This window comes from Desmodus rotundus, chromosome 12 (assembly GCF_022682495.2).
Source record: "Desmodus rotundus isolate HL8 chromosome 12, HLdesRot8A.1, whole genome shotgun sequence".
Taxonomy (NCBI): Eukaryota; Metazoa; Chordata; class Mammalia; order Chiroptera; family Phyllostomidae; genus Desmodus; species Desmodus rotundus.
Window position 1 is genome coordinate 101,638,239 of NC_071398.1, and position 23,756 is coordinate 101,661,994.

The 23,756-nt window shown below is 54.8% G+C and overlaps 3 protein-coding genes across 7 annotated transcripts; 2 read left to right on the plus strand and 1 right to left on the minus strand.

Annotated features, from left to right (window-relative positions):
• Positions 1-499: 499 nt before the first annotated feature.
• Positions 500-10,094, plus strand: DEDD (death effector domain containing). Of its 4 annotated transcripts, XM_053915730.2 has the most exons (7): positions 500-662; positions 2,221-2,253; positions 5,384-5,475; positions 6,970-7,358; positions 7,516-7,623; positions 8,116-8,262; positions 8,681-10,094. In XM_053915730.2, exons 4-7 carry the CDS (start codon positions 7,034-7,036, stop codon positions 9,055-9,057), a joined length of 957 nt encoding a protein of 318 aa, XP_053771705.1. In that variant the 5' UTR covers positions 500-662; positions 2,221-2,253; positions 5,384-5,475; positions 6,970-7,033; the 3' UTR covers positions 9,058-10,094. The 4 variants fall into 4 exon arrangements, with proteins under 4 accessions (XP_053771705.1, XP_053771704.1, XP_053771702.1 ...); XM_053915729.2 differs by lacking the exon at positions 5,384-5,475 and having other exon boundaries at positions 6,975-7,358; XM_053915727.2 differs by lacking the exon at positions 5,384-5,475 and having other exon boundaries at positions 501-662.
• Positions 10,001-12,686, minus strand: NIT1 (nitrilase 1). 2 transcript variants are annotated; one of them, XM_024554072.3, is made up of 7 exons: positions 12,612-12,686; positions 12,046-12,141; positions 11,545-11,799; positions 11,336-11,439; positions 11,025-11,158; positions 10,755-10,880; positions 10,001-10,499 (listed from the first exon to the last, which is right to left on the minus strand). In XM_024554072.3, coding segments are annotated over exons 1-7 (981 nt in total). In that variant the 5' UTR covers positions 12,614-12,686; the 3' UTR covers positions 10,001-10,235. The 2 variants fall into 2 exon arrangements, with proteins under 2 accessions (XP_024409840.2, XP_045046301.2); XM_045190366.2 differs by lacking the exon at positions 10,755-10,880.
• A 25-nt stretch (positions 12,687-12,711) lies between these two features.
• Positions 12,712-23,753, plus strand: PFDN2 (prefoldin subunit 2). Its single transcript, XM_024554098.4, has 4 exons — positions 12,712-12,816; positions 22,370-22,458; positions 22,569-22,692; positions 23,461-23,753. Exons 1-4 carry the CDS (start codon positions 12,742-12,744, stop codon positions 23,632-23,634), a joined length of 462 nt encoding a protein of 153 aa, XP_024409866.1. The 5' UTR covers positions 12,712-12,741; the 3' UTR covers positions 23,635-23,753.
• Positions 23,754-23,756: the final 3 nt, after the last annotated feature.

Below are 23,756 nucleotides of genomic sequence, written 5' to 3' on the forward strand. Positions count from 1 at the left end.
TCCCCGGGCAATCCAGAGGGCCGCGGAGCAGGGTCCGCTACCGCGGACCCCGGTGCCTGGACATCCGGGTTAACCGGAAGCTCAGGGCAAAGGTCGATTCCTCCTCGCGAACCTTCCCCCGCCCGCGGCAACCCGACTCGTCCCATTCCGCCCTTAGGCGTCATGGCCGCGAGCCCGCCTTTCCGTGGGTCTTCGAGTCGACACCAGCAGCTCCGGCGCCACCGATGTTCCCACACTCACGAACGCAACTCTCTGTGTTGCCTTCCGTGGCCCCGCAGCCGCCGGCCGCCCTGAAACGCGCACGCTGCCAGGCTGCCCTAAAGCAAGATGGCCGCCAGCCTCCATTCTGGCCGCCGAAGTGAAGCCAGGACCTGCCTGCGCCAGGCCGCCGCCGGGCTGCCCTCACCTGGCATGGCTCCTCGGCCCGTGCCCTACTGTGGCCCTGAAGCCGCCACCATCTGGCCCGCGGCGGGCTGGGTTCCGGAGGCGCTGCTCCGGACGCAGCCTGTCCCCGCCCCGCCCGCCTCGCTCCGCTCCCCTCCCCCGCCCCACGCCCGCGCCGGCGGCGGCGGCGGCCGCAGGAGCCCGGATGCGGCGCCGGGAGACGGCGGGGGGAGCGGCGCAGATGGATCCAACATGGCGTCGCCGAGCCTGAGCCCGGGGTGAGGCGGCGGGGCGCCCGGAGCGGGGAGGGGGCTCGAGCGGGCGGGGCGGGGCCGGGCGGGGCCGCGAAGGGCTGCAGGCTGGAAAGTGAGGGGCGGCGGCGACACGCAGCCCGAGGACCCGGGGGAGGGAGGGGACGGCGCTGCCAGGTGGGGGAGGGGCGCGGCGAGGGGCGTGCGGGACGGCCGGCGGGGCAGGGGCGTCCGCGGGCCGGGCGGCGGGACGGTGGGCGGCTCGGCGGAGCGGGGCGCCGGCCGGGCGCGGGGTTGGGGGCGCGGGGCGGAGGGGCGTCGGGGTGCGGAGGGCAGGGCTGTGGCGTGCGGTCGGGCGGAGGCCGGGAGTCCCGCGAGGGGCGTTGGAGACGTGGGCGGCGGAGGGTCGGACTCGCGACGTCTGGGGCAGGGCTTGAAAGTGCTCCTTCGGGGTGGCTGGGGCAGGGCCCGCGGCGGGACTCGGGCGGAATGGGCGAGAGCGGAGGTTGGGCAGAGGGGAGCCTGCCGGTGTGACGAGGCGACGAGAAAGTTTGGGAGGGAGGGCAGCGGGCCGGGACGCGGGACCTGGGGCTGCGGGCGGGGCGGCCCCCCGAGCGGAGTTGCGGGCATCAGTTGCGGCCGGTCCTCGCCGGCGGGCCTGCGCTGGTGCTAACGTGGGAGGGCAGCGGGGCGGGCAGGTGGGCTTGCAGAGCCAGACTTGGCTGAGCGTTCGGCCGCCTTCGGTCTCGAGCGCTGCCTGGCTTCCTCTCTCCTGTTTTCCCCGGTTGGGAAAAGAAGGGGGACCGGGAAAGCCGGCGTCCCCGGAGTGTGGTCGGAGGGAAGGACTTTTCTGGGTCTCAGCGGTGCGGGAACACGGGGAGAGCCGTGCGGGGTCGCCGGAGCCCCGCGTGCCCGGGGGGCGGCTCTGGACGTCCGAGAGAGGGACCGGTGCGCCGGGCGGCAGCGGGCTGGCGACCTGCCTGCGTTGGTCTCAGACCTTTCTTTTGCCGTTTGGGTGGTGGGAGGGAGGGGTCAGCATTTATATGTGGAAAACGTCCCTGGTGCGCGTCTGGTGCTGCTGGACGCTGCCCTGCCGGGAGTCTGCCTCTCTGCTGGGCGAGGAGAGTTTGGAGTGCAGTTCTGGTCCGATAAGTGACTGTAACACTCTCCCGTTCTCCCTAAAGATGAGAGCCAACGCTAACACTGTAAGGAAATTAGGCGGGTCTCATAAGGAACTGAGCGTTCAGCTGAGAAGGTATCAGAGGATAATTGGTTTCCCCACACGCTGTTGAATTGAGCACCTTTCTTGGCCTGAAGCCATCGAGTCTGGGAATTTTTGGAGTTGTTTTTGTGTGTGGATTGACGAGTGGAGAGGCGGCGAAGCCCGGTGGCTTAGCTGGGCGGTGAGGTCTCGGATTTAGCTCTGAGGAGGGTGTCTCCATCAGGAGCGTTCTAGAGTTGTCTATATTTTTACAACTAAGATTGACTAACTTTTTGGGCCTTTGAGGTCTCAAAATAAAGCTTGAAAATTGACTCTTTTCTCTCTTACTTGTTTTTGTTTTGATGCTGGCTTCCAACCTGCTAGGAAGAGACCTGGAAAAATAACTTTCTGGCAGAGGTAAGTCTGGAACTTTTTTGTTTTCAAATAGTGCAAAGGATTGGAAATGGCGTGAGGACAGTATTGGGGTTGAGCTTGGCAGTGGGGTGGATGGCGGGTACAAGGAGTTCTCACCTGCCAAGCCGAGTGCATAGGTCTGTCATGATAACTGGATGTAGGTTCGAGGGAAGGAGAGCAGAAATTAGGGTAAGCCCCTCCCCCCTGCTCTGTTTTGTTGTCATCTAGTGGTCTTTGCAGGCTCTAGAGAGCCATTTTTTAACATATGGAACACTGCCCTTAGCTGCATTGTCCACTGAATGTTGCCCTGGAAGGTGCAGACTCTATCCTAGTTGTTCAGAGCATCACTGTTTTAGTTCTTCCACTTAACTTTACTTCCTAAGGGCTTCTGAGAGAGTCAGATACCTGTGGATTTGTGAAAATACAGATATCGTCCCCCGTTGGGATGAGCCTGACTTTGCTGGAACGTAGAAACCTACGAGAGAATGGCTGGGAGGAAAGCTGGTGGACACAGAGACTGTCTGCAGGTCCTTGGCTGGCTGGGACCTCCCTACAGAGAAGACACAAACTGCAGCTCTAAGAAATGCAACAGGTCGTCAGAGCAAAGGATTATTTGGGGGACACTGAGGTGGGGACTCATGTTTTAGGTTCTCACGTGGACTCCGACCTGCCCTCGTGGTGTCTGGTGCTATCTCAGGCCCCGAGGCTCCGGAGTTCTTGCTCACCTGCTGCTGCAAAGGGGCGCGTTCTCCTCACTGCTCTGGCCGCTGCATCTGGGTTCTCTGTGTAATTTGAGTTGAGTTCCCTTGCTTCATTGCCACAGAAAGCTGAGTGTATTTTGGTTTAAGAGGAAGTTGGCCATGTTCTTTTAATGCTGAAGTCAGATAGGTTCTTGGAACCCCCACCTGGGTTGCCGAGTGAGTGAACTCACTGTCCTGGGTGATAATTAAGTGGCGAGGACTGCCTGTTGTCAAGCCTCCTGACTTGTTTCCCAAGGACATGGCCTTGGGAGACATAGGTCTCTTCTTCATTTTGCTTCATTGAATGAGTCTGCTCGGCACCCTAATAAGGAAGGGGTGGCTGCTGGCCTAGTCTTAAAACTGCAGAGCTGGCCCTGAGGGCCAAGTGCAGGACCCCTTGGGTCTGTCTTGCACAGTGTGGCATATTCTCTTATCCTAGGTCCAGGTCGGACTAGGTCAGATGAGACCTCCCGGGATGGGGCAGAGGGCGTGCATTGCGGCCCTACCACCTGCCCTTCACCTGAATGGCAGCAGCAGGTGCTGGAGACTGAGGTTGGAGTGGGATGGAGCTCTTGGGAGCCAGTTGGGCTTGAGAGTTAAATGAGTCTGTGTCCGACAGGCTTCTCTCTTCTCCTGGAGTGTGGTTGGGTGGGCTCGGGTCCTAGTGACCACGCAGCTTTCTCTTCCAGCCCTTGGGTAGAGAGCGGCATGCTGTCCCTCTGCCCTTGGACCCTGCATCCTGCCCCCTGGAGAGGAGGGCTTCTCATCCTCTGAACTGTCGACATTTTGGGCCAGATAACCTTTCATTGTGGGCGACTGTGCTGCGCATTGTAGGTGCTCAGCAGCACCCATGACCTCTATTCACTGCTCGCCAGTAACTCCCTCCGTCACCACCCCCAGGACAGTCTAGACGTGTGCATGCGTTGCTGAATGCCCCCTCGGGGGCAAAATCCCCCTGGTGTAGAAACACTGACCTGGAAGCTCTGATCACTCAGGCACCGTTCGTGATCTGGCCTGGGAATCTAGAACTTAAAAGTGGCTGTTTTTCCCCCAAGTGTAGGGAGTTACCCTGGGAGAATGGAGGCCTGTCACAGAGTTGTGTCCATTGATTGGACTGCATTGCTCCCCCGTGTGCTGCCTCATTTCCAGTGGCTGGTACGTGGGGCCGTGTTACCTCATTTCCTGGGGTTTACAGTCAGGGCACTTTGAAATAGGGAGGGCTGCAGCGACCTGGCCTTCTGATTGGCTGAGTGTGAAACCTGCCCATCTGCTTTTTTTGGGAGCCTCATAGTCAACAGGTGGCCGGAGGGAACAGGTGGGATGGGGGACAAGGAGAAGTCACCGTGGCTCTGAGGCGGCCTACTTCTCCCGGGTGGCCTGCTCTGAGCCAGGAGCTGTCTCCTCCAGTCCCCTGCATTCGCACCCAGAGACTGTGTTGGGGCAAACGGGAGGGAGAAACTAGGAAATCCAGTCTGGACTTGAACAGCTGTTTTCCCAGCTGTTTCCCCTGCAGTGGGTGGGGCATCTCCTGATAGATATGGGCTGTGTTTCCTGTCTACACACCAGAACCCGTGGCGTGGGGCTCAGCAACGCAGGAGTGGACCTCTCTGCTCAGGTGTGTTGAGTTTCAGTGCTTCGGTGTTAAGGTCACTGAGACAGAGAGGACCAGGGTCCACTGGCTCTTGGCTGTTCTGAGGCAGCTTATTCTATTCTTTCTCTTAGCTTAGACTCAGTTTCTTGGCGTACGAAATGGACGGACCCTCTGTCTGGTTGTCGAGTGTGGCGCTGCAGTGTGGGAGGCCGGGGCGTGTGTGTGGTAGCTGAGTTGCACGCATGTATTCTTAATGCGGTCCTCTCAGTCTTGGACTTATTTGAGTTCACTTCTTAATGGGTGTTCCTTGTGATGATCTCTTGGAGGTAGTTCAGCCTGGGTGCCAGGCCCTGTCCATTGCGAGGCACTCAGCCCCTCTCCATGTGCAGATTGCTGCTGTGCGCTTGGGCAGGTGGGGCACTGGTGGTAAGTAGGTTCCACGGGAGCACAGGAGAGGACCCCTTACCCCAGTCCAAGCTGACTCTTAAAGGGCGAGGAGGAGTTGGCCTCTGGAAAAGGGCCGTGGCATGGGGGTGGAGTCGGGAGGAAGAGGGGCATTCAGGCAAAGGGAAATAGCCTTTGGATGGCACAGAGAAGTGAATTGCATGATGTATGTGAACTATTAACAAACTGACAAAACGTTACAGAATAAAAAGTGGGTTATGAGGTTGGAAAGGTAGGCAGGGCCGGGTCTTGGAAGGTTTGGTGTGTTGTGTAAAGAGTTTGGGGTATTCTCATAGGTAAGGAAGGGGGTGAAGATAGGTCTTAAGCAGAAAGTGATGTGGTCTCTTGTGCATTTCAGATCACTGATTCACCTGGGTGCGGCGGTGGGTTTAGGTGCCTTAAGACTGGTAGGAAACAGATGCCGTAAAGAGGCTGTTGGCAAAAGCCCAGGTGAGAGATGGTTGGGCCATGAAGGTGGGAAGGTGAGGCGGATCTAAGCAGCATCACTGGGGGTGTGTGATGACCAGGCAGCTGGAGGTCATGGTCAGAGGGGCAGTAAGGGTGAGTGACCAGAGTGGAGGTGAGCAGGGCTGGACCTGGGGGGTGGTTATTGGCTGGGTCCTCGACGTCACCAGGGGTGATGGAGGAACTTTGACTCAAATGCTGAATCATAAAAGGGATGTAGGGCTGTGATTGGCCCGTGACGAGGGGGTTGGTAAATGACAAACAGGAAAAGTTAGAAGGCAGCCTGTCCAAATGGCATCTGAGCCTCCAGGGGAATGAGAAGAGCAGGAGAATCACAAGAATGCTCAACACAGGAGCTTGGTGGCCCTGGGCAGACAGCGAGCTCAGTGGGTTAGAATGCCGTCCCCACGCGCCGAGGTTACAGGTTTGATTCCCATCAGGACACGTACAAGCATCAACCAGTGAGTGCATAAATAAGTGGAACAGCAAATCAGTGTTTTTCTCCCCCTCCTACCTCTCTGTCTAAAATCAACCAATACATTTTTAAAAAACACATAGGAGCCGTGGCTGGTGTGGCTCAGTGGATTGAGCACACAGTAATGTTTCTCTCCCTCTCTTTCTCTCTTCCTTATCCTCTCTCTAAAAATAAATACAATCTTTTTAAAAAACTAAAAAAAACCATAGGAGCTTAGTAATGTTCCTGGATTTAAGTTCATGAGTTGTGGTGTACATTACTGATGAGCCTTCTGAGCAGTTACGCGTCTGGACTCGGTTGGATGGGAGGAAACCTGAAGATAGGTTTGTGGGAGGATGGGTCTGGGCTACAGAGGTCAAGGATGCTTACTTCTTTGAAACCCCTCTCAGGACAATTCGTGTGAGGTTCACTGATGATCTCACGTGTGTGTTTTCCTCGGCTCCTTACCAGGTCTGAGCCGTGGTCTCCTTCCTGCCTGTTCGGTAGGTCGGGCAGCGAGACTCACTGAAGGTCACAGGGCTGCACGGCTTGTTAATGGTGAAGACAGAACGGAAACTAGTTCTCACTCCCAGGATCTTTAGTTGCCTCCTGTTAGTCCCTGATTCACCTGCAGCAGCTCCCATGTCGAAGAGTGAACTCTTTACTTCTGCTCAGTTGTGCCCACATTGAAGAAGTGAACTGGTTGCAGGGGGGCACAAGGGACCAAGGGCCCTGGTTTGGAAGTGGGGGAACAATCGGGGGCGTCTAAGGGCAATGCCTGCTGAACGTGTGGCGCGAAAACCTCACATCACGTTTTCACCTAGGTGGAGTGGCTCTAGCTCCCCAGTGGCGTCTTGCACTCAGGGCACCATCTGTTGTTACGGGCAGAGCTCTAGGCCTTAGTTTTTAACACATGCTTACTCGGCCCTGCCCTGTGCCAGGCGCGGCGTTAGCCCTGGCAGTGCAGGAAGGGACAAGACTAGTTCTTGCCACTGACGAGCTCACAGGCTCTTTCGTCCTCACAGCGCAGTGGGGATTGCAGGTGCCGAGCAGGGATTCCGGAAAGCATCACGCACCTGAGCCCCCAGCATGGCGGGCCTGAAGCGCCGGGCAAGCCAGGTGTGGCCGGAAGAGCAGGGCGAGCAGGAGCACGGGCTGTACAGCCTGCACCGCATGTTCGACATCGTGGGCACCCACCTGACGCACAGAGACGTGCGTGTTCTTTCTTTCCTCTTTGTGGACGTCATCGATGACCACGAGCGGGGCCTCATCCGAAATGGACGTGACTTCTTACTGGCGCTGGAGCGCCAGGGCCGCTGCGATGAGAGTAACTTCCGCCAGGTGCTGCAGCTGCTGCGCATCATCACTCGCCACGACCTGCTGCCCTACGTCACCCTCAAGAGGAGGCGGGCTGGTGAGGGGCAAGGGGCTGGGGATGCGGGCATGGGGAGGACTACCAGGGGAGGCAGCACTGACCCTGGGAGTACCTGGGGTTGTGAGGGGCCCGTTGGAGGGTTGGACCAGGAGGAGGAAAGGCTGCACTTTCCAAATGACTCCCTCTCCCCCTGCAGTCTGCCCCGACCTCGTAGACAAGTATCTGGAGGAGACATCAATTCGCTATGTGACCCCCAGAGCCCTCAGTGATCCAGAGCCAAGGCCTCCCCAACCCCCTAAAACAGGTGAGAGGGGGTTAACTCCCCTAATTCATCATCAAGAAAGGGTACGGGGGCCATGACCAGTACCCTTCATGGGGTGGGCGTCGTCCTGCTATAAGCTAAACAAGATTCCCAGTCCGGGTGCCTGCCTGGGTTGCATGCCAGGTCCCTGGTTGGGGGGCACATGAGGGGCAACCCAACCGATGGATATGTCTCTTCCTCCCTTTCCCTTCCTTCCCCCCTCTCTGAAAATAAATAAAATCTTCAAAGAAAAAAGAAAAAGAAAGAGTACATGGAACCCATCTTAGTCCCAGCTTAAAATGAAAGGACACTGCCTCCCCCCAGAGCCCCATAAAAATCAGGTGAGGCGCTGTTGCGTCCCCTGGGTGCTGTGATTGTTGGCCACACTGTGGGTCCTACATTTCCCACCATGTCCAAGTGATTCCTTCCTCATTCTAAGAGAAGTGTTTGAGCTTCTGCATTTACCCCACTGTCTTCTCCCCTTCTCCCTGCCAGTGCCTCCCCACTACCCTGTGGTGTGCTGCCCCACTTCGGGCCCTCAGATGTGTAGCAAGAGGCCAGCTCGAGGGAGAGCCACACTTGGGAGCCAGCGAAAACGCCGGAAGTCAGTGACCCCGGACCCCAAGGAGAAGCAGACGTGTGGTGAGAAGCCCGTGGGTCCCAGAGGCACGCTCTCCATGGGAGGCTCCCTTTGAGTTCTGGTGCGGAGTGGGGCTGAGTTTTGAGCGAACACCAGGTCACAGGGGTGACAGCATGGCATCTTTGCTGTGGGACGACCTAGATTGCCCTGCATGAGGGAGGGTGCGGGTGTCCTGTGCCTGTTGACCCGGGAGATGCCTCCCGGAGGCAAGGTGCTGCTTGAGTGGTGGGATAACAGGGTCTGGGCACCGCCCACTCCTCTCTGGAGCTGCCTGCATTTGGGCTGGTTCAGGGGCACCTGGAGAAGAAGGAGGGGCTGGCTGTCCGGTGCTCCAGCTTTGCTGCTCTGTGGCTCTGTGGACCTTTCTTGAAAACTCACCCCTCACGGCCATCTCTGGTACAACCCTTCTCTTCCCTGCAGACATCAGGCTGCGGGTCCGGGCGGAGTACTGCCAGCACGAGACCGCTCTGCAGGGCAATGTCTTCTCCAACAAGCAGGACCCGCTCGAGCGCCAGTTCGAGCGCTTCAACCAGGCCAACACCATCCTCAAGTCCCGGGACCTGGGCTCCATCATCTGTGACATCAAGTTCTCCGAGCTCACCTACCTCGACGCATTCTGGCGCGACTACATCAATGGCTCGTTACTAGAGGCGCTCAAAGGCGTCTTCATCACAGACTCCCTCAAGCAGGCTGTGGGCCACGAAGCCATCAAGCTGCTGGTGAACGTGGACGAGGAGGACTACGAGCTGGGCCGACAGAAACTCCTGAGGAACTTGATGCTGCAGGCCTTGCCCTGACCGTCCCTCGCCGGACCGCTCCCGGCACTGGCCTCTGGAGCACACACTGTCTGGGTCTGTTCTCGCCCCTTCCAGCCAATCACATCCCTGCCTTTTTCTTTCTTTCTTTCTTTTTTTTTTTAAGGAAAAGACAAAGGAAAATGGAAGTGGTGTTCCCCACCCCTCCCTGCACCCACGTGCCTGGGCTTCCCACGTCCCTTCCCACTCGCCCTGGGCGCTGAGACAGGTGTGCAGGGAGAAGCCACGTCTGTAGGACAGTGTGTGAGGGGCCGGCGCGAGTGCTGCGTCTGGGGCCCTGAGCGGCTCTCACATGTGCGTCTGACACGAAAGGGCTGTGAGGAGGGAAGCTGTGTTGTGTGGAAGGAGAGACTCTGAAGTGTGTTTTGGAAATTAATCATCATCCTCCCAAATTATAGAGTTTTTTTAAAAAAGAAGCTGTGGCCCTTTCCACTCTCTCCTGGCCTCTGGTGCTGCTCCTCTCTGCCTTGTTCCCTCCCTCCCCAGGCACGGCCCCGCCTCTCCCCCCAGCCTAACCCTCTGCACAGAGGATGGGTGAGCGGACTGGGTCAGCCTGGTCGGCCTCCCAGCCTGGCGTGTGTGCAAAAGCTGGGCGAGGGTGCGGGGGTGCTGAGGCGCAAACACTCCCCCTGAAAAGGGCGGGGGAGTGTGACACTTGCTTTCCCTGAGCAAGTGAAAATAAATAAGGTGCCCTGCAGCCCTTCCCCCCTGCTTGCTTCTGGCTCGGGCAAAGGGTGTCGCAGGGGAAAGTGAAGTGATTCAGCATCAGCCCTTCTCTGTCCTTCCCCGTCCACATGCACTGAGTGTTGCACTTTCATCTGGGTAGGAGGCGTGTTGGATGAGCCAGCGGCCTAGAACCGGGGCCAAGTCCAGTGGGCACAACACCGCCTCCTCCTTCAGCTCCCAAAGGAGGTGTCCAGACACAGACTTTATGATGATTATATTTTTTTCAATGCTAGTGCTGCTCAGCTCTCAGCATAATTTCAGTTTTCATGAAATAAACAGTGTATAAAATTCCATCTTTTTGAAACTAAAATTTGAGCTTAGGTGACTTCCTTCTTTCCCAAGAAGCTGAGTCTGTGTTCCTTCAAAAGGGTCACAGTTCTCCCAGTGAGGGGAGGTGCGCCTGCGTCCCACTGACACAGCACGGTGGTGTCAGCTCACAGTGGGCGACCCAGGTTGCCGTAGAGGTCAGACCTGCGGTGTTGGAACACAGGCAGCTGCTGGCGCAGCTGGCGCAGGTAACCGAGGTCAATTCGGGCAAGGCAGAGGCCCGGTCCCTCAGAGCAGCGGGCCACCACCGTTCCCCAGGGGTCTACCACCATGCTGTGACCGTAGCTCGCTCTCTTCTCGTGATGGCGTCCGCACTGAGCTGCTGCCACGACATAGCACTGGGTTTCGATGGCACGGGCCCGCAGCAGCACCTGGGGAGACGTGTGGCAGCTGGTGGGGAAGCACCAGGCCAGCCTACCTGTGGTGCCCACGCTGTAATTGCTGAGGACTGACTGACCATGCTGACTGTTCCTATGCCGACTACTCCTGAGCACATGAAAGTGAGGCAAGGATCTAGGAGTGAGTTTTCCAACTAGGTGGGAAGACGGAGACAGTCTAACCTGTAGGGCCAAGGGGAGGGGATGAGGTTGAGAGAAGGCCCGAGGGTCCTGATGAGGTGCTCTTACCTCCCAGTGGGCTGGACCTGTTACAGACCCGAAAGCTGAGGGGTAGGTGAGTATTTCTGCTCCAGCCTGAGCCAGTGCCAGAGAGAGTTCAGGGAACCGCATGTCATAGCAGATGGCCAGACCCACCTGGAATGAGAGAGCTGTCCTATTTGTCACAGCACCTAGCCACACCCCCTGCCCATCTCCTTAGGGCGTTCGATGGTAGACCACATCTTGGTACTCCTGTCCCCTCTCTCTGCGCCCTCTTCTTCCTCCCCTCACTGCTCTCACCTTGCCCGCTGGGGTCCTGACAGGCAGCTCGAGACTGGGCCCGGGCATGGTGGAGTTGCTTTCGCACATTGGCCCCTGCCCGGGAATCTCTACATCACACAGGTGTGTCTTCCTGTAAGTGGCCACTATCGACCCTGGAGGAGGAAGGAGAAGGAATATCTGGTGCTGCTGCTCTAGAAGCCCAGTTTAGCTCCTCTGCTCCCAAGGAGGAGCCCTTAGCCAAGGAAATAAGAGTTAAAACAATTTTGGAGAATCTTGGTTTAGGTAGAAGAGCTTGGCAAGAGGCAGGCTAAAGAGTTATGAAGTCTCACCCTTGCTGTTCAGAAGCACATGGCAATTGTAGATTTTCTGAGTCTGCTCCCAGTCTTGGCCGCGCTCGTGGAAACCACCCAAGGACAGCCAGAGTCCACAGTCCCTGGGGGGAGTGGACACTGGCACTCTTCTCAAAGCTCCACCCTCACACCTGGCAATCCAGACACTGCCCAACAAAGACGACTCTCCCTCCCCCTTTTCCTGATACCTGGCAAGCTGGGTATATTCTCCCAAAAGTGTCCCTCCCAGCGGCTCAGACAGGTGTAGAGTCTCCGCAGGGTCCCGTGCGATGAAGTCAAATGCCTCGGGCAGGAAAGCCAGGCAAGCGCCCAGTCGGGCAGCCTCTCGAACCAGCTCAGCACAAGCTTTAACGTTCTGCTGCTTGTCTGGAGTGGATGTTACCTGGCACACAGCCACCAGGGGCATTTCCCAGGAGGAAGAGGAGCTAGCCATGGCTCTGGGCCTGTGAAAATAGTGCAGGTGGGACTCAGGTTTCCCAGCATGGGGAAACCCGAGTTCAGTGGCAAGGGACTCAGGCAGGGATGCAGGAAGGCTGGGCTTCCCTTTGGTTCTGTTCTCACAAGGCACAATGACCTACCCATCAAATATCCAGCAGATGGCTGGTACCCCACTGTTTCCCACCACCATTCATTTCACATTTATTGAGCATCTACTATGTGCCAGGTACTGAGGATGCAAAACAAGTTACCTGGACTGAGCACAGAGTACTGAGCGTTGAGGTATCCGCAGTCCGTGCCACAGAAAGGACAGGAGGTGGTGAGGAGGCCTGACCAGGAAGCTGAGCCTGAGGAAGGCAAGAGAAGAGGCTCGACCCCTCCCTCACGCAACACTTCCAGAGTTCTCTGACTTCTTGCTTCACACGGTGAGGCTGAATCTGGGCCCTGCCAGTGAAGACCGCCCTCACCAACATCTTCCAAACACATTTTAAGTAATTATGAGCTACAGGAAGAGATGATGAGGTGGGAAGACAGGAGACCCCTGCACTTCCAGCGACCTCGCATTGACCTGAAGCCCTGTCCTCTGCCCAGCGCTTGCCGCCCAAAAGGCACCTCCTCTCCTCTGGACCGTGCACCTACACAGGTGGATCGCGTACCCACGACCTCTGCGGGGGCGCCCACCCCGACCCCACCGCCGATCGCGCCCCGCGCCCCTCTCTGCTCAGCCCGCCCTCCCCCGGGGTGGTGTCTCCGTGGCACAGGTGAAGGTACAGCTGGTGGGAGTCACCACGCCCGCGGCTCAGGGAGCAGGTCTTACATGTAGACACAGCCAACACCATCCGACGTGGAGAGCTCACATGGGTGGGGGGAGTTCCGAGCGAGGAGGCGGAACCCTTCTGCCGGAAGTGACGTAACGCCACGCGCCGGATGCCCGGTAGGCGGTGAAGATGGCGGAGAGCAGCGGTCGTACCGCCAAGAGCAGCGGGAGCGGCGCGGGGAAGGGGGCGGTGTCGGCCGAGCAGGTGAGCTACGGAGAGGGGCCAGAGGGCAGCCCGCTGGGTCCAGAGAGGGCGCCCGCAGCTGCCGCGGGTTTTCTCTCCAGGCCCGCGTTCGCGTGGGCAACGGGGCGGGCAGGGTCCTGGAGAAGCCCGCGGGGCTCGGAGGGCCGTGAAAGCCACGCCCCTCGGGTGCTGGGAGAGACCCCAGGAAGGGAGCCCCGAGATTCAGGGTCTGGGTGGATTCCCAGGTCTGATGGGAGATGGGTCCACGCTCTCCCTACTTCTCCGCACCCCTCGACAGGCGTGGCTGGGCACGGCTGCGCGTAAGGAAACCCAGGGGATTAGTCTGGGGCTGGCCGTGGAGTCGGCTACCTGATCCTGAAAGTAAGTGGACCGTCGTAGTCACTGCAGAGCCACGTGACACACCCACTGGATCAGTCCTGCGTTTCGTACTATTTTGATTCATTCGAATCATTCGACTGAATTTCTTTAGAGACCAGAAACCCTTTTCTAATCCGAGTTTGCATTTCCCAGTGCCTAACATCGGGAAATATTTTATAAATTAATCAGAAAGCCCTTTGTGCTTGGGCACCATGATTTGCTAACCTTGGCTAGTGTTTAACGGAGATGAAAAGAACTCTACATAAGAGGAAGGAAAACAATAGTTAAACAATAGCTCTTTTAATTATAGATTCTTTTACCAGTTATTTGTTGAACAATTACTCAGGCAATGGAATTTGCATGAGGGTTTTTTAAACTGTCCCTTCCTTGCCATCAAAGAGCTGTAGTCTGTTTAGGGAAGATAAGTTATATAAAATGGTAATGTGAAGCAGAAGAGGTATAAAGTGCTGTAGGATTTTGAGGAGGGGGGAAGAGAGTTTCAGACGCCAGGGGGGAGGGAAGGGAAAGGAACCTAATGCTTTTTGAGGTTCTGCCATGTGCCAGACACTCTGCTGGGTACTGGGAAACAGAAGAATGAAATAGACCTTGTTGTAAAGTTAGCTCACAGACTCGTTTGAGAAAAGACAAACCAAGTCGTAAGATTGACTGCCCCACACAGGCCCTTATTCGTGGCAGGTAGCGGAGGGACCCCTAGGGAGCATGAGGTTGTGGGATTGGAGCGGGAGGAGGTGGGAAACGGAAGCTGTGTAAGGTAAGGGGGCTATGACCATAGGAAGTGCTCTGGGGTCAGACACCCGTGTGTTAGGATCACATTTCTACTATTCACTGTCCGTGACCACCCGGGAGTTACTACTGCTCTTGCCCTTTCCCTCCTGTAAAGACTTAACAGTCCCTGGCTCATCACTGTGTTGTGATTATGAGACAAGACAATGCATGCAGAGTGTTTTGCGCAACGACCAGGATGCAGCGTGTGTTTAATAAATGCTGGTTGTTTTGTTCTCTAGAAGAAGTGCTCCTTCAGTGCAGTTAAAGGATGAGAGAAGTTACTCAAACAAAGAAGAAAGAGAAGGGTTTTCTAGGTAGAGGGAACAGTGTGTCTGAAAGCACTCAGGCGTGAAACTGCCGATGTGTGTGGGATGTAGGTAGACAAGTTTTGGAATGGACTGCAAGACTTGGACGTGAAGAAAAAGGGATAAGAGGAATCTAGAGTGTTCTTCAGGTTTCTGTCTTTGATGGATGCTGGTGCCATCGGGACTACCGGAAGATGAACAAGTTGGTGGGTAGAAAATAAGTTTATTGGAGGGTTGTAAGTTTGGGTTTCCTGTGCGACATCCCGGTGGAGACATTTAGTGGTGCTTAGATGTATAAATCTTGAGTTGCAGGAAGAAATCTGAGTTGGAGCTGTAGGTTACAAAATTCTGAGTTTGTGGATGGGAGACTCAGCCATGGTTATGGATGGAATCATCTGGGGTTTGTTCAAAAAGGGGAAAAAGAAGCAAATGGTGGTGGAGAAAGAGAATCCCTCAGAAGAGACGGAGGAATTGTGGTCATTGAGTTTTGAGACCGTGGAGATCACTGGGTGAAAAATGCAAGATTTATGGTGGCTGCAGATTGGAGTCACAGCAAGATGGAAGCGTTAACACATTGTGCTGAGCACTGGACTTGCTTATCTTCTGTCACCTAATTACTGTCACTTGAAGTAGGGTGTAATGTCCTTCGGTGAATAATGACAGCTGAGCTTGGAGGCTTCGGTTAACTTACCCAAAGCACCTAGAAGACCAGGGCTTCTCCCTGAGGGACCTGGCAGTCAGGCCTGTTTTTCCCACTTACCCGTGATCACATCAGGGAGGCGGGAGCTGAGCCGGAGAGCTGGGGCAGTGGAACCAGGGTGAGAAGGGAGAGCTGGGAAGGCCTAGGTGGGCATGGAGTGCAGTGACTGTTTCATGAAATCATGAGGTGTGCGTTAGAAAGAGGTCCTGAAAGTAAATTGAATCTTCACACAGCAAAGATTATGGGACTTCTTTTTTTTTTTAAGTCCTCATCAGAGGACATGCTTACTGATTTTAGAGATAGGGGGAGGGAGGGAGAGAGAGGGGGCGAGGAACATTGATTGGTTGACTCTCACATGTGCCCTGACTGGGGATGGAACCTGCAACCCAGGCTCTTGGCCTTATCAGGAATCAAACGTGCAACCTTTTGGTTTATAGGATGAAGCTCCGGCCGAGCCACACCAACCAGGGCAAATTTGGGACTTTTTATTGTAAACAGTGAGGGAGTCACAGAAGGATGTGTTATACTGTTGATTTGTTTTCTGTTACAGTGTAAAATATGTGCATTGTGGAAAATGTAGAAAACTCAGGAAGAGGAACAAAATAAGAAATAAATTACCCATGATCTTGCTATCAGGAGAGAACTGTTCTTACTGTTTTGGAGTATATCTGAGAGTATGCAGACACTTAATGGGTTTGTATGTGTGTGTGTAGATGAAAGGGGAGGAAATGTGTGTTTTACATATTTATGTATTTTATAAAATTAGTATTATACAATATATACTGTTTTGTAATCTGCTTTTCAAGCCTAATAACATATCATGAACATTTTTCTGTGTCATCAAGTGTTAGGAAAGTTAAAATGATACGAGTGTATGGGATGGATGTGGGGAGTCCAAAAATGGGGAGACGGTTTGGAAGACTGGCCGTGGTTGAGACAAGAAGTGGTGAGGCCCGAACCAGGGGGTGTCAGTGAGCCTGAGAAAATCGCTGAGGTGGGTGCATTAGATTCAGCAGTTGACTGGAAAGAGTGTGTCCAAAGTGGAAGCAGGGTTTTCTACCTGGAGGGCTAGAGCAGTGTCCTTCGCAGAAGTAGGGGAGACAGGGAGAGGCACCGTTTAAAATGGGGTAAAGGAGGATCAGCTCAGCTCTGAAAGACCTGAGTTTAAGGTATCCACAGGGCACTTAGGTGAGATGTTCTGTAATAATAGCAGCTGCTGTTTATTGACGATCTGCTATATGCCGGGCAGATTGGGAGAGGTCAGCAGGGACCAGGTCTTCATGGGACTTCTTTCTGCTATTTGGAGTTTGGGGTTTGTCCTGATGTGAGCAGTGGGAGCCATTGAAGGTTTCGGTATAGGAGTAATGTGGTGAGATTTGAGTTCTAGGTCAGTTGTGCTGCAGTGTGGGCAGTGGGTTGAGGGGCACACCTGGAGGCAGTGCAGAACTGGGGGCGGGTGGCTGGGGGGCAGCAGGAGCCCGTGGGAGGGCACATGGACGGAAGTGCATGGATTGCGCGTGTTTGGCAGGTGAGATCCAGTGGGTGTGGATAGTCTGGGGTTAAGATCTCTTCCCACTCTAAAAATCGTAAGTTGAAATGACAGAAGCACCGTTAGACCTCTGGGGAAACAGGTATAACCGTAACAGTGCTGGTAGCACCGTAGATTCATGTGGCCGCCTCGGGGGAGCTGGACAGCAGTGTGCGGGGGGCTGCGTCACGTCACCGCCCTTTTGACTCATTCGTCTTACTTTTGGCAGTACGATTCAAGAAATGGCTGTAAAAAGTTTTTTAATTGTATTTTATGGATTATGCTATTACAGTTGTCCTGTTTCTCCCCCTTTGGCCCCCTCCACCCAGCACCCCCACTCCCTCAGGCACTGCCCCCACCATTGCTCACGTCCACAGATTGAGTGTGTACGTTCTTTGGCTGCGCCGTTTCCTACACTGTACTTCACATCCCCATGGTTATTCTGTAACTACCTATTTGTGCTTCTTTTTTTTAAAGGTTTCTTCATTTATGTATTTAGATTGTATTTATTTACATTTAGAAGGGAGGGAGAAAGAGAGGGAGAGAAACATCAGTGTGTGGTTGCCTCTCACACACCCCCAGCTGGGGACCTGACTGGCAACCCAGGTGTGTGCCCTGACTGGCAATCAAACCAGTGACCTTTTGGGTTGCAGGCCGGTGCTCCGTCCACTGAGCCACACCAGCCAGGGCCCTCTTTGTACTTCGTAATCCCCTCACCTCTCACCCCTTCCCCCACACCCTTCTCCCATGTGGCAGCCATCAAAATGCTCTCCGCATCTATGATTCTGTGAGTCTCTGTTCTTGTTTGCTTAGGTTATTTTTTTCATTCAGTTGTTGATAGGTGTGTATTTATTTCCATTTTATTGTTTATAGTTTTGATCTTCCTTAAATAAGTCCCTTTAATATTTCATATAATAATGGTTTGGTAATGATGGACTCCTTTAAAATTTTCTTGTCTGGGAAGCTCTTTTTCTGCCCTTCGATGCTAAGTGAAAGCTTTGCTGGGTGGAGCAGTCTTGGCTGTAGGTCCTTGCTTTTCGGGACTTGACTGTTTCTTGCCAACCCCTTCGAGCTGCAGAGTCTCTTTGAGAAACCAGCTGACAGCCCTACAGGGACTGCCCTGTGGGTAACTGTCTGCTTTCCTCTTCCTGCTTTTAAGAGTCTCTCTTTACCTTTAAACTTTGGCGTTTTCATTATGATGTGTCTCGGCGTGGGCCCCTTTGCATCCATCTTGTTTGGGACTCTCTGTACTTCCTGGACTTGCGTGTCTATTTCTTTCACCAAATTAGGGAATTTTTCTTTCATTATTTTGTCAAATAGGTTTCCAGCTTCTTGCTCTTTCTCTTCTCCTTCTGGCACCCCTATGATGGGAATGTTGGACCTCTTGTGGTTGTCCCAGAGGCTGCTTATACTATCCTCATTTTGGGGGGGGGCGGTTCTCTTTTCTTCTTGTTCTGATTGGTTGTTTTTTGCTTCCTTCTGTTTTATGTCATTGATTTGATTCTCGGCTTCATACACTCTACTGTTGTTTCCCTGCAAACTGTTCTTTATTTCAATTAGTGTATCTTTTGTTTCTGACAGGGTCTTCTTTCTGCTGCTGAGGTCCTCGCTGAGTTCCTGGAGCATCTTGATCACCAGCATTTTGAACTCTGCGTCTGATTGGTTGCTTATCTCCATTTTGTTTAGCTCTTTTTCTGGAATTACGATCTTTTCTTTCATTTGGGCCACATTTCTTTGTCTCCTCATTTTGGCAGCCTCCCTGTGTTTGTTTCTATGTATTAGGTAGAGCTGCTATGACTCTAGGTCTTGGTAGTATGGCCTAATGCAGTAGGTGTCCTGTGGGGTCCAGTGGCACAGCCTCCCCTATCAACCAAGCTGGGTACTCGAGGTTTGCCCTCTGTGTGGGCCGAGTACACCCTCCTCTTGTGGTTGAGCCTTGGTTGCTGTTGGCAGATCAATGAGAGGGATTTACCCAGGCCAGTTAGCTTCAAGGAGTGGCTATGACCACTGACCACCAGTCTCCACTCTCCGTGGAGGATCAGCTGTGCAGGGGCAGGGTGCTGGTGCTCCGACATGGTCTGTAGCTGTCCACTGGGTGCACTGGCCCTGGGGTTTCCCGGGTAGTGCAGGCCAAGGTCAGCCCCCACCTGTGTTTTGCCTGGGGCCACCCTGCCTGAGCTTAAAGCAATCTGAGGTGGCTGCTACTTGTGCTGGACTTGGACATTCCCAGGAGAAGCAGAGCTGTGAATCTAGGCTGGCTGCTGCTGGTGCCAGGACTGGGGCTCACTGAGGCCAGCTGCTGCTTGTTTGAGAGGATATAGGAAGTTGTGCAGCATGAGCCAAGACCAGCCATTCCTATGGAGAAACAGCTTGGGTGGGCCTATAAGTTGGGTGGGGCAGAGTCTCTGGAGATCTCCAAGGCATGTCTAACAGTGTTAGGTTGTGGGAGTCTCAGATGTGGCACCAGTCTACCAGGTCTGTGGGGGAAGGGTTTAGGAAAGGGACAATGTCCTCTGCTCACCTTGATGCCAGACACCCCAGTTTCTCCCAGTATGCCACTGGTGCCCTTCAAGCTGCCATCCCGTTGCTGGAGCTCAGAGGGCATGAGTCTGAGTAGGTGAGTCTTTAAGAGGAACTGATTGGGCTCCAGGAGTTTCTTCCACTGACTCAGTCCCTGCTGGTTTTTGCAGCCAGCAGTTGTGGGGACTTACCTTCTTGGCACTGGAACCCTGGACTGGGGGGCCTGGCGTGGGTTTGGGACTCCTTGCTCCTGAGGTATCCCTCCCAAGTTTTCATCCACTGTGCGTGGGTGAGGGAGCAGCCTGTTGGGTCTGCGCCCCCCAGCAGTCTAGAGGGTGGTTCAGAGTGGCGGCCGCTCTGTGTTTTCGTTGTGATTGTGATGGGGTTGTGCGAAGAGGCACGCTGTGTCTGCCTGCACTGCTGTCCTGACCAGAAGTCCCCCCAGGGCTGCGAAAGTTTTGTTTTTTGTTCATGTATCTAAAATCATGCTATTTATTCCTGAAGTACTAGAAACAATCTTAAACCTAACAGAGGAACAGTTCGTTCTAAAGAAATGTATGAATAGAGTATAAACAGTGTAGCCCTTAAACACAAGAAAGCCGCGTCCTGCAGGTGGGTCGATAGAGAAAGCACACCTGCAGAGGGGAAGATACACCTCGCCATGGAAAAAGAAAGGCATTCTGCTGTTTGCAACAGCGTGGACAGACCTCGAGGATGCCACGTTAAGTGAGAATAAGTCGCAGAAAGACAAGTGTAGTGTGATCTCGCTTATGTGTGGATCTGCAGACACCTGACTTGGAAACGGGGAGTGTGGGGGGGGCAGGCGGGGGGAGTGGAGGTGGTTGATGGGAACTGGCTTGCGGGTGTGAGGCGAGGGAGCTCTGGGATGTGACCGGTTCACAGCCCTGCACTGTGTGCGAGGGAGTCGCTGAGAGAGGAGATGGCGAATGTTCTTGCCCCCAAAATGAAATAGACGGCTATGTAGAGTGACAGGTGCGTTTGTTGACTGTAGTGTGGTCATCATTTTGCACTGTGACAGGGGTGTCCAGCCCGTGGGCCGCGTGCAGCGCAGGGTCGGCCTATTTTGCATTTACGTTAGAGTGAAGTTGCAGTTAGCTGCTAAGAGATTTTGTTTCCTTTAGGTGCACCAGTGGCTGAAATTTTCCATAATAACTGTGGGTAACTCATACATTTAAATAGATTAATTTTAGTTTGGTATTTGATTAATAGTTTGTAAACTGGACCAAGAGGAAATAGGAGTTGTTAATTAGCAAGAATGGTTGAAGAACATTAAAAAACTTTTTTGACTTTCGTTAAAGAGTAGATTCATACTAATTTAGCACAAAAAGATCAGGCCTCAGAGATTTTAGACACTTACTGGTGAGCTGATTCCATTGATGAATCTAACAGCCATGCACCCAGCAGAGTGTCGTTTGGGTGCTGCGGGAACCTCTAGAACCTGGTTTTGTTGTGGGATCTTCTTGGATGGAACGATGTTGACCGTGGAGAGGCCGCTTGTGTGAGTGGGGACGCTGGCAGTGCCAGGAAGGGAGCCGCCTGTGGGGGAGCTGGTCTCCATCATTGGCACGAATGGCCAAAGTAGATGGAGAGGAAAGGGCGGGGTGGAGAGGGCAGTGAGCCCTGGTGGGGGACACCAGGCTCCTGAGGCCATTAAGTGGAAGGGAGGTGGGGTGCACATGTCAGCCGTGGGGTGATATCACTGTGTGCGAGCTTGCAGAGGGAGGTGACGGTGGGGACCCTCACAGAGAGGAGGGCTTAGGCCCCTGGGTGTCCTGAGACTGGAGAGGGTCCAAGAGAGTGAGACTCAGACATTGGTGTGAGTGCTCGGCCCCTGCTCTCAGCTGGTCGGGAGCGTCTGAGGCAGGGAGTGGAGGGGAGGCCACGGTCCGCACTGCTGCCTGCAGAGCCATCCACACACCATTGGTCCACATGACAGAGAAGCTTCAGGAAGTAGGCACCTCGGCTCTCCGACTACAGAATGACATGTGACGTCTTTCTAGAAATGCCAAGGCCTGGGCCTCACCCCCAGTGACTTTGCAGCAGTTTGAGGCTCTGGTGTCCATGTTTTTGCAATGCTCTGCCGGTGGCTCGACCTGCAGCCAGAGTTGAGAACCGTCCTGTTAGACGTCTGTCCAAGGTCCTGAGCCCGTAAGTGGCAGAGACAAAATGTGATACCTGTTGCTGCCAACACCCCACCCGCACCCACCATCGTCCCTAGCAGCGTGCCCTGCCTTCCAGACACAGCCCCCAGAGCGCTGCGCCGGGCGGTGCTGAGGGAGGTGCTGCTAGCGCCGGGTCTGGTTCGCACAGCTCTGCTGCTCTCCTCCCTGTCTGGGGAGCAAGGGGCCATAGCAGTCACGTCTCTGAGCCTTTACATGTGGTGTTTCTTTTTTTCATGTATTTTTACTTTTTTAATGTTATTCGAGTACGGTTGTCTCAGCATGGGATGTTTCTTGTGCTCTTTTCAGCCCCCACCCTTCCCCGATTTCTGGCCCCCCAGGCTGCAGTTGGGCAGCAGCCCGCAGGGAGCTCCACCCTGTAGGGTGTGCAGGCTGCAGAAGGCGTCTGTGGGCAGCTTCGCTTTTCTTCTTTGTTAAGGATTGCTGTAGGGTGGTGGGTAGTCTGCACAGTTGAACCCTGAAAAGAAAGGTCAGATAACTAGTTCACACAAAGGACAACCAGGTGTCTTAGCTCCAACTGACTTCTGTCCCTGTGCCTCTCCACCCAAAATCAAACTTCTCTGGGCAGACTCGGGCATAGAAAAGGTCGCCATTCCTGTGGTCGGGAGCAAGGGCCCTGCGAGTGGTAGCCCTGCAAGAACCCCTGTGTTACGGGGCAGTCCGCCAGGGGGCTGGCTGCTGGGCAGACCCAGGCAGGGGCAGTCATCACAAAGCCTTTCCTGACCCCCTTGCCTGCAAGCTCTAGGGAGTAGGCACCACCATCTGCATTCCTCAGGGGAGAAAGCGGAGGCTCCAGCTTAATCCACTAGCTCTCTGACTGTAGAATTACATGAGAGACCTTTCTAGAAATACCAAGGCCTGGGCCTCCCCCTCCTCTGTCAGAGCGCCTGTGGCTTTTCACCCCATCCCTGTGTTGCAGATGCCAGCTCTTCACCAGCGGGTACTGCAGGTGGGCCAGCAGGGGTCTCACCCAGCACAGGCACTCAGGCAGTATTTGGTGCGTGGCATTCCAGGCAGACCTAAGTAGGAATTGCAAACATGGTCCCCTCCTTTTCCTGGGCAGGTGCCCCCACTGCAGCTCTGTAAAGGTCCTGTGCTGTGTCTTGACCCTATGTCACTTCCATGGTGTGTTCCCTCCCTGTGTCTCTCCCCTTAGGTGATTGCTGGCTTCAACCGCCTTCGGCAGGAACAGCGGGGCCTAGCGTCCAAGGCGGCCGAGCTGGAGATGGAACTGAATGAGCACAGGTGAGGCATCTGGAGGTGCTGATGGTAGGGAGTTGGACGGCCCTTTTGTGGGGCGGGGCTGCATGGCACGGGCCTTCATTCTGAGACCCTGCCCCATCGTCTTGCCCCAGCCTGGTGATTGACACCCTGAAGGAGGTAGATGAAACCCGCAAATGCTTCCGCATGGTTGGAGGGGTGCTGGTGGAGCGCACTGTCAAAGAGGTGCTGCCTGCCCTGGAGAACAACAAGGAGCAGGTGAGCAAGGGCCCCTGAGGAGAGAGCTGGGCAATGAGGGGACAAGGGAGAGGCCAGGCGGGGGAAAGCCTGAGTCAGAGCTCATGTTGCGGGCTGTGCCCTGTAGCTGCACAGGGCCCAGCTCCCAGACCAGAGGGCTGGGAGGCGGCGGTGTGCCTCTTCCCATGGGAGCCGACCGCTGGGGTGCCAGGAAGCAAGGCGCTGAGGGCAGGGTTTCCCGTGGTGGAGCCCACAGACACCTGCCCCTACATCACCGGGAGGACTGGTTTGACATGCGGCTTGTCCACCCCCTTCTGATGTGTAGCCTTTAGAAGTGGGGCCAGTGAAGAGGCATTTTAAACACAAGCAGCCCAGCCCTGGCTGGTGTGGCTCAGTGGACTGAGCACTGGCCTGTGAACCAAAAGGTCGCTGGTTCGTTTCTTGGTAAGAGCACATGCCTGTGTTACAGGCCAGGACCCCTGCTGGGGGTGTGTGGCCAATGGCGGGTGTTCTCTCCCTCTCCTCCTCCCTCACCTTCTCTCTCTAAAAATAAATAAATAAGTAATCTTTAAAAAAAAAAAAACAGCAGCCCAGGTAATTCTCATATGCACTAAGGTTCCTGAACCATCGCGGTTGAGAAGGGAGTAACGGGAGTCACCACAAGCGTGTGGGCTCCGCTGCCAGGTTAGGCTGGGGTCAGGGGTCAGAGGTGTCACCTCTTCCCCACTCCCCCAGCCGCTCTCCCCCAGGTGGGACATGATGTGATCATGTCTGCTGCTTGCCCTCCAGATACAGAAGATCATCGAGACCCTGACCCAGCAGCTTCAGGCAAAGGGAAAAGAACTAAATGAATTCCGGGAAAAGCACAACATCCGTCTCATGGGGGAAGAGGAGAAGCCAGCCCAGGAAGACGCAGAGGGGGCGGGGGCCAAGGCCAGCTCTGCAGGGGTGCTGGTTTCCTAGGGACCAAGGCCTTTGCGTGTTTTCCTGCCCTGACTCCCCTTCCTTCTGATTTCTCTTTGTTGTTATTACTTTCTCTGCTATTGTAATATTTTTTTGTTAATTAAATGTTTTGGTCAGAATGC

What these genes read in the sequence shown, in the direction of transcription:
- DEDD (XM_053915730.2), top strand. Translation starts at nt 7,034, where the DNA reads ATGGCGGGCCTGAAGCGCCGGGCAAGCCAGGTGTGGCCGGAAGAGCAG. An exon ending in CCTCAAGAGGAGGCGGGCTG is followed by an intron (nt 7,359 to 7,515) that starts GTGAGGGGCAAG and finishes CTCCCCCTGCAG; the next exon opens with TCTGCCCCGACCTCGTAGAC. An exon ending in TCCCCAACCCCCTAAAACAG is followed by an intron (nt 7,624 to 8,115) that starts GTGAGAGGGGGT and finishes TCTCCCTGCCAG; the next exon opens with TGCCTCCCCACTACCCTGTG.
- NIT1 (XM_024554072.3), bottom strand. An exon ending in GTACTCTGTGCTCAGTCCAG is followed by an intron (nt 11,800 to 12,045) that starts GTAACTTGTTTT and finishes CTATTTTCACAG; the next exon opens with GCCCAGAGCCATGGCTAGCT. An exon ending in CAGGTCCAGCCCACTGGGAG is followed by an intron (nt 10,500 to 10,754) that starts GTAAGAGCACCT and finishes ACGTCTCCCCAG; the next exon opens with GTGCTGCTGCGGGCCCGTGC.
- PFDN2 (XM_024554098.4), top strand. Translation starts at nt 12,742, where the DNA reads ATGGCGGAGAGCAGCGGTCGTACCGCCAAGAGCAGCGGGAGCGGCGCG. An exon ending in GGGCGGTGTCGGCCGAGCAG is followed by an intron (nt 12,817 to 22,369) that starts GTGAGCTACGGA and finishes CTCTCCCCTTAG; the next exon opens with GTGATTGCTGGCTTCAACCG. An exon ending in ATGGAACTGAATGAGCACAG is followed by an intron (nt 22,459 to 22,568) that starts GTGAGGCATCTG and finishes GTCTTGCCCCAG; the next exon opens with CCTGGTGATTGACACCCTGA.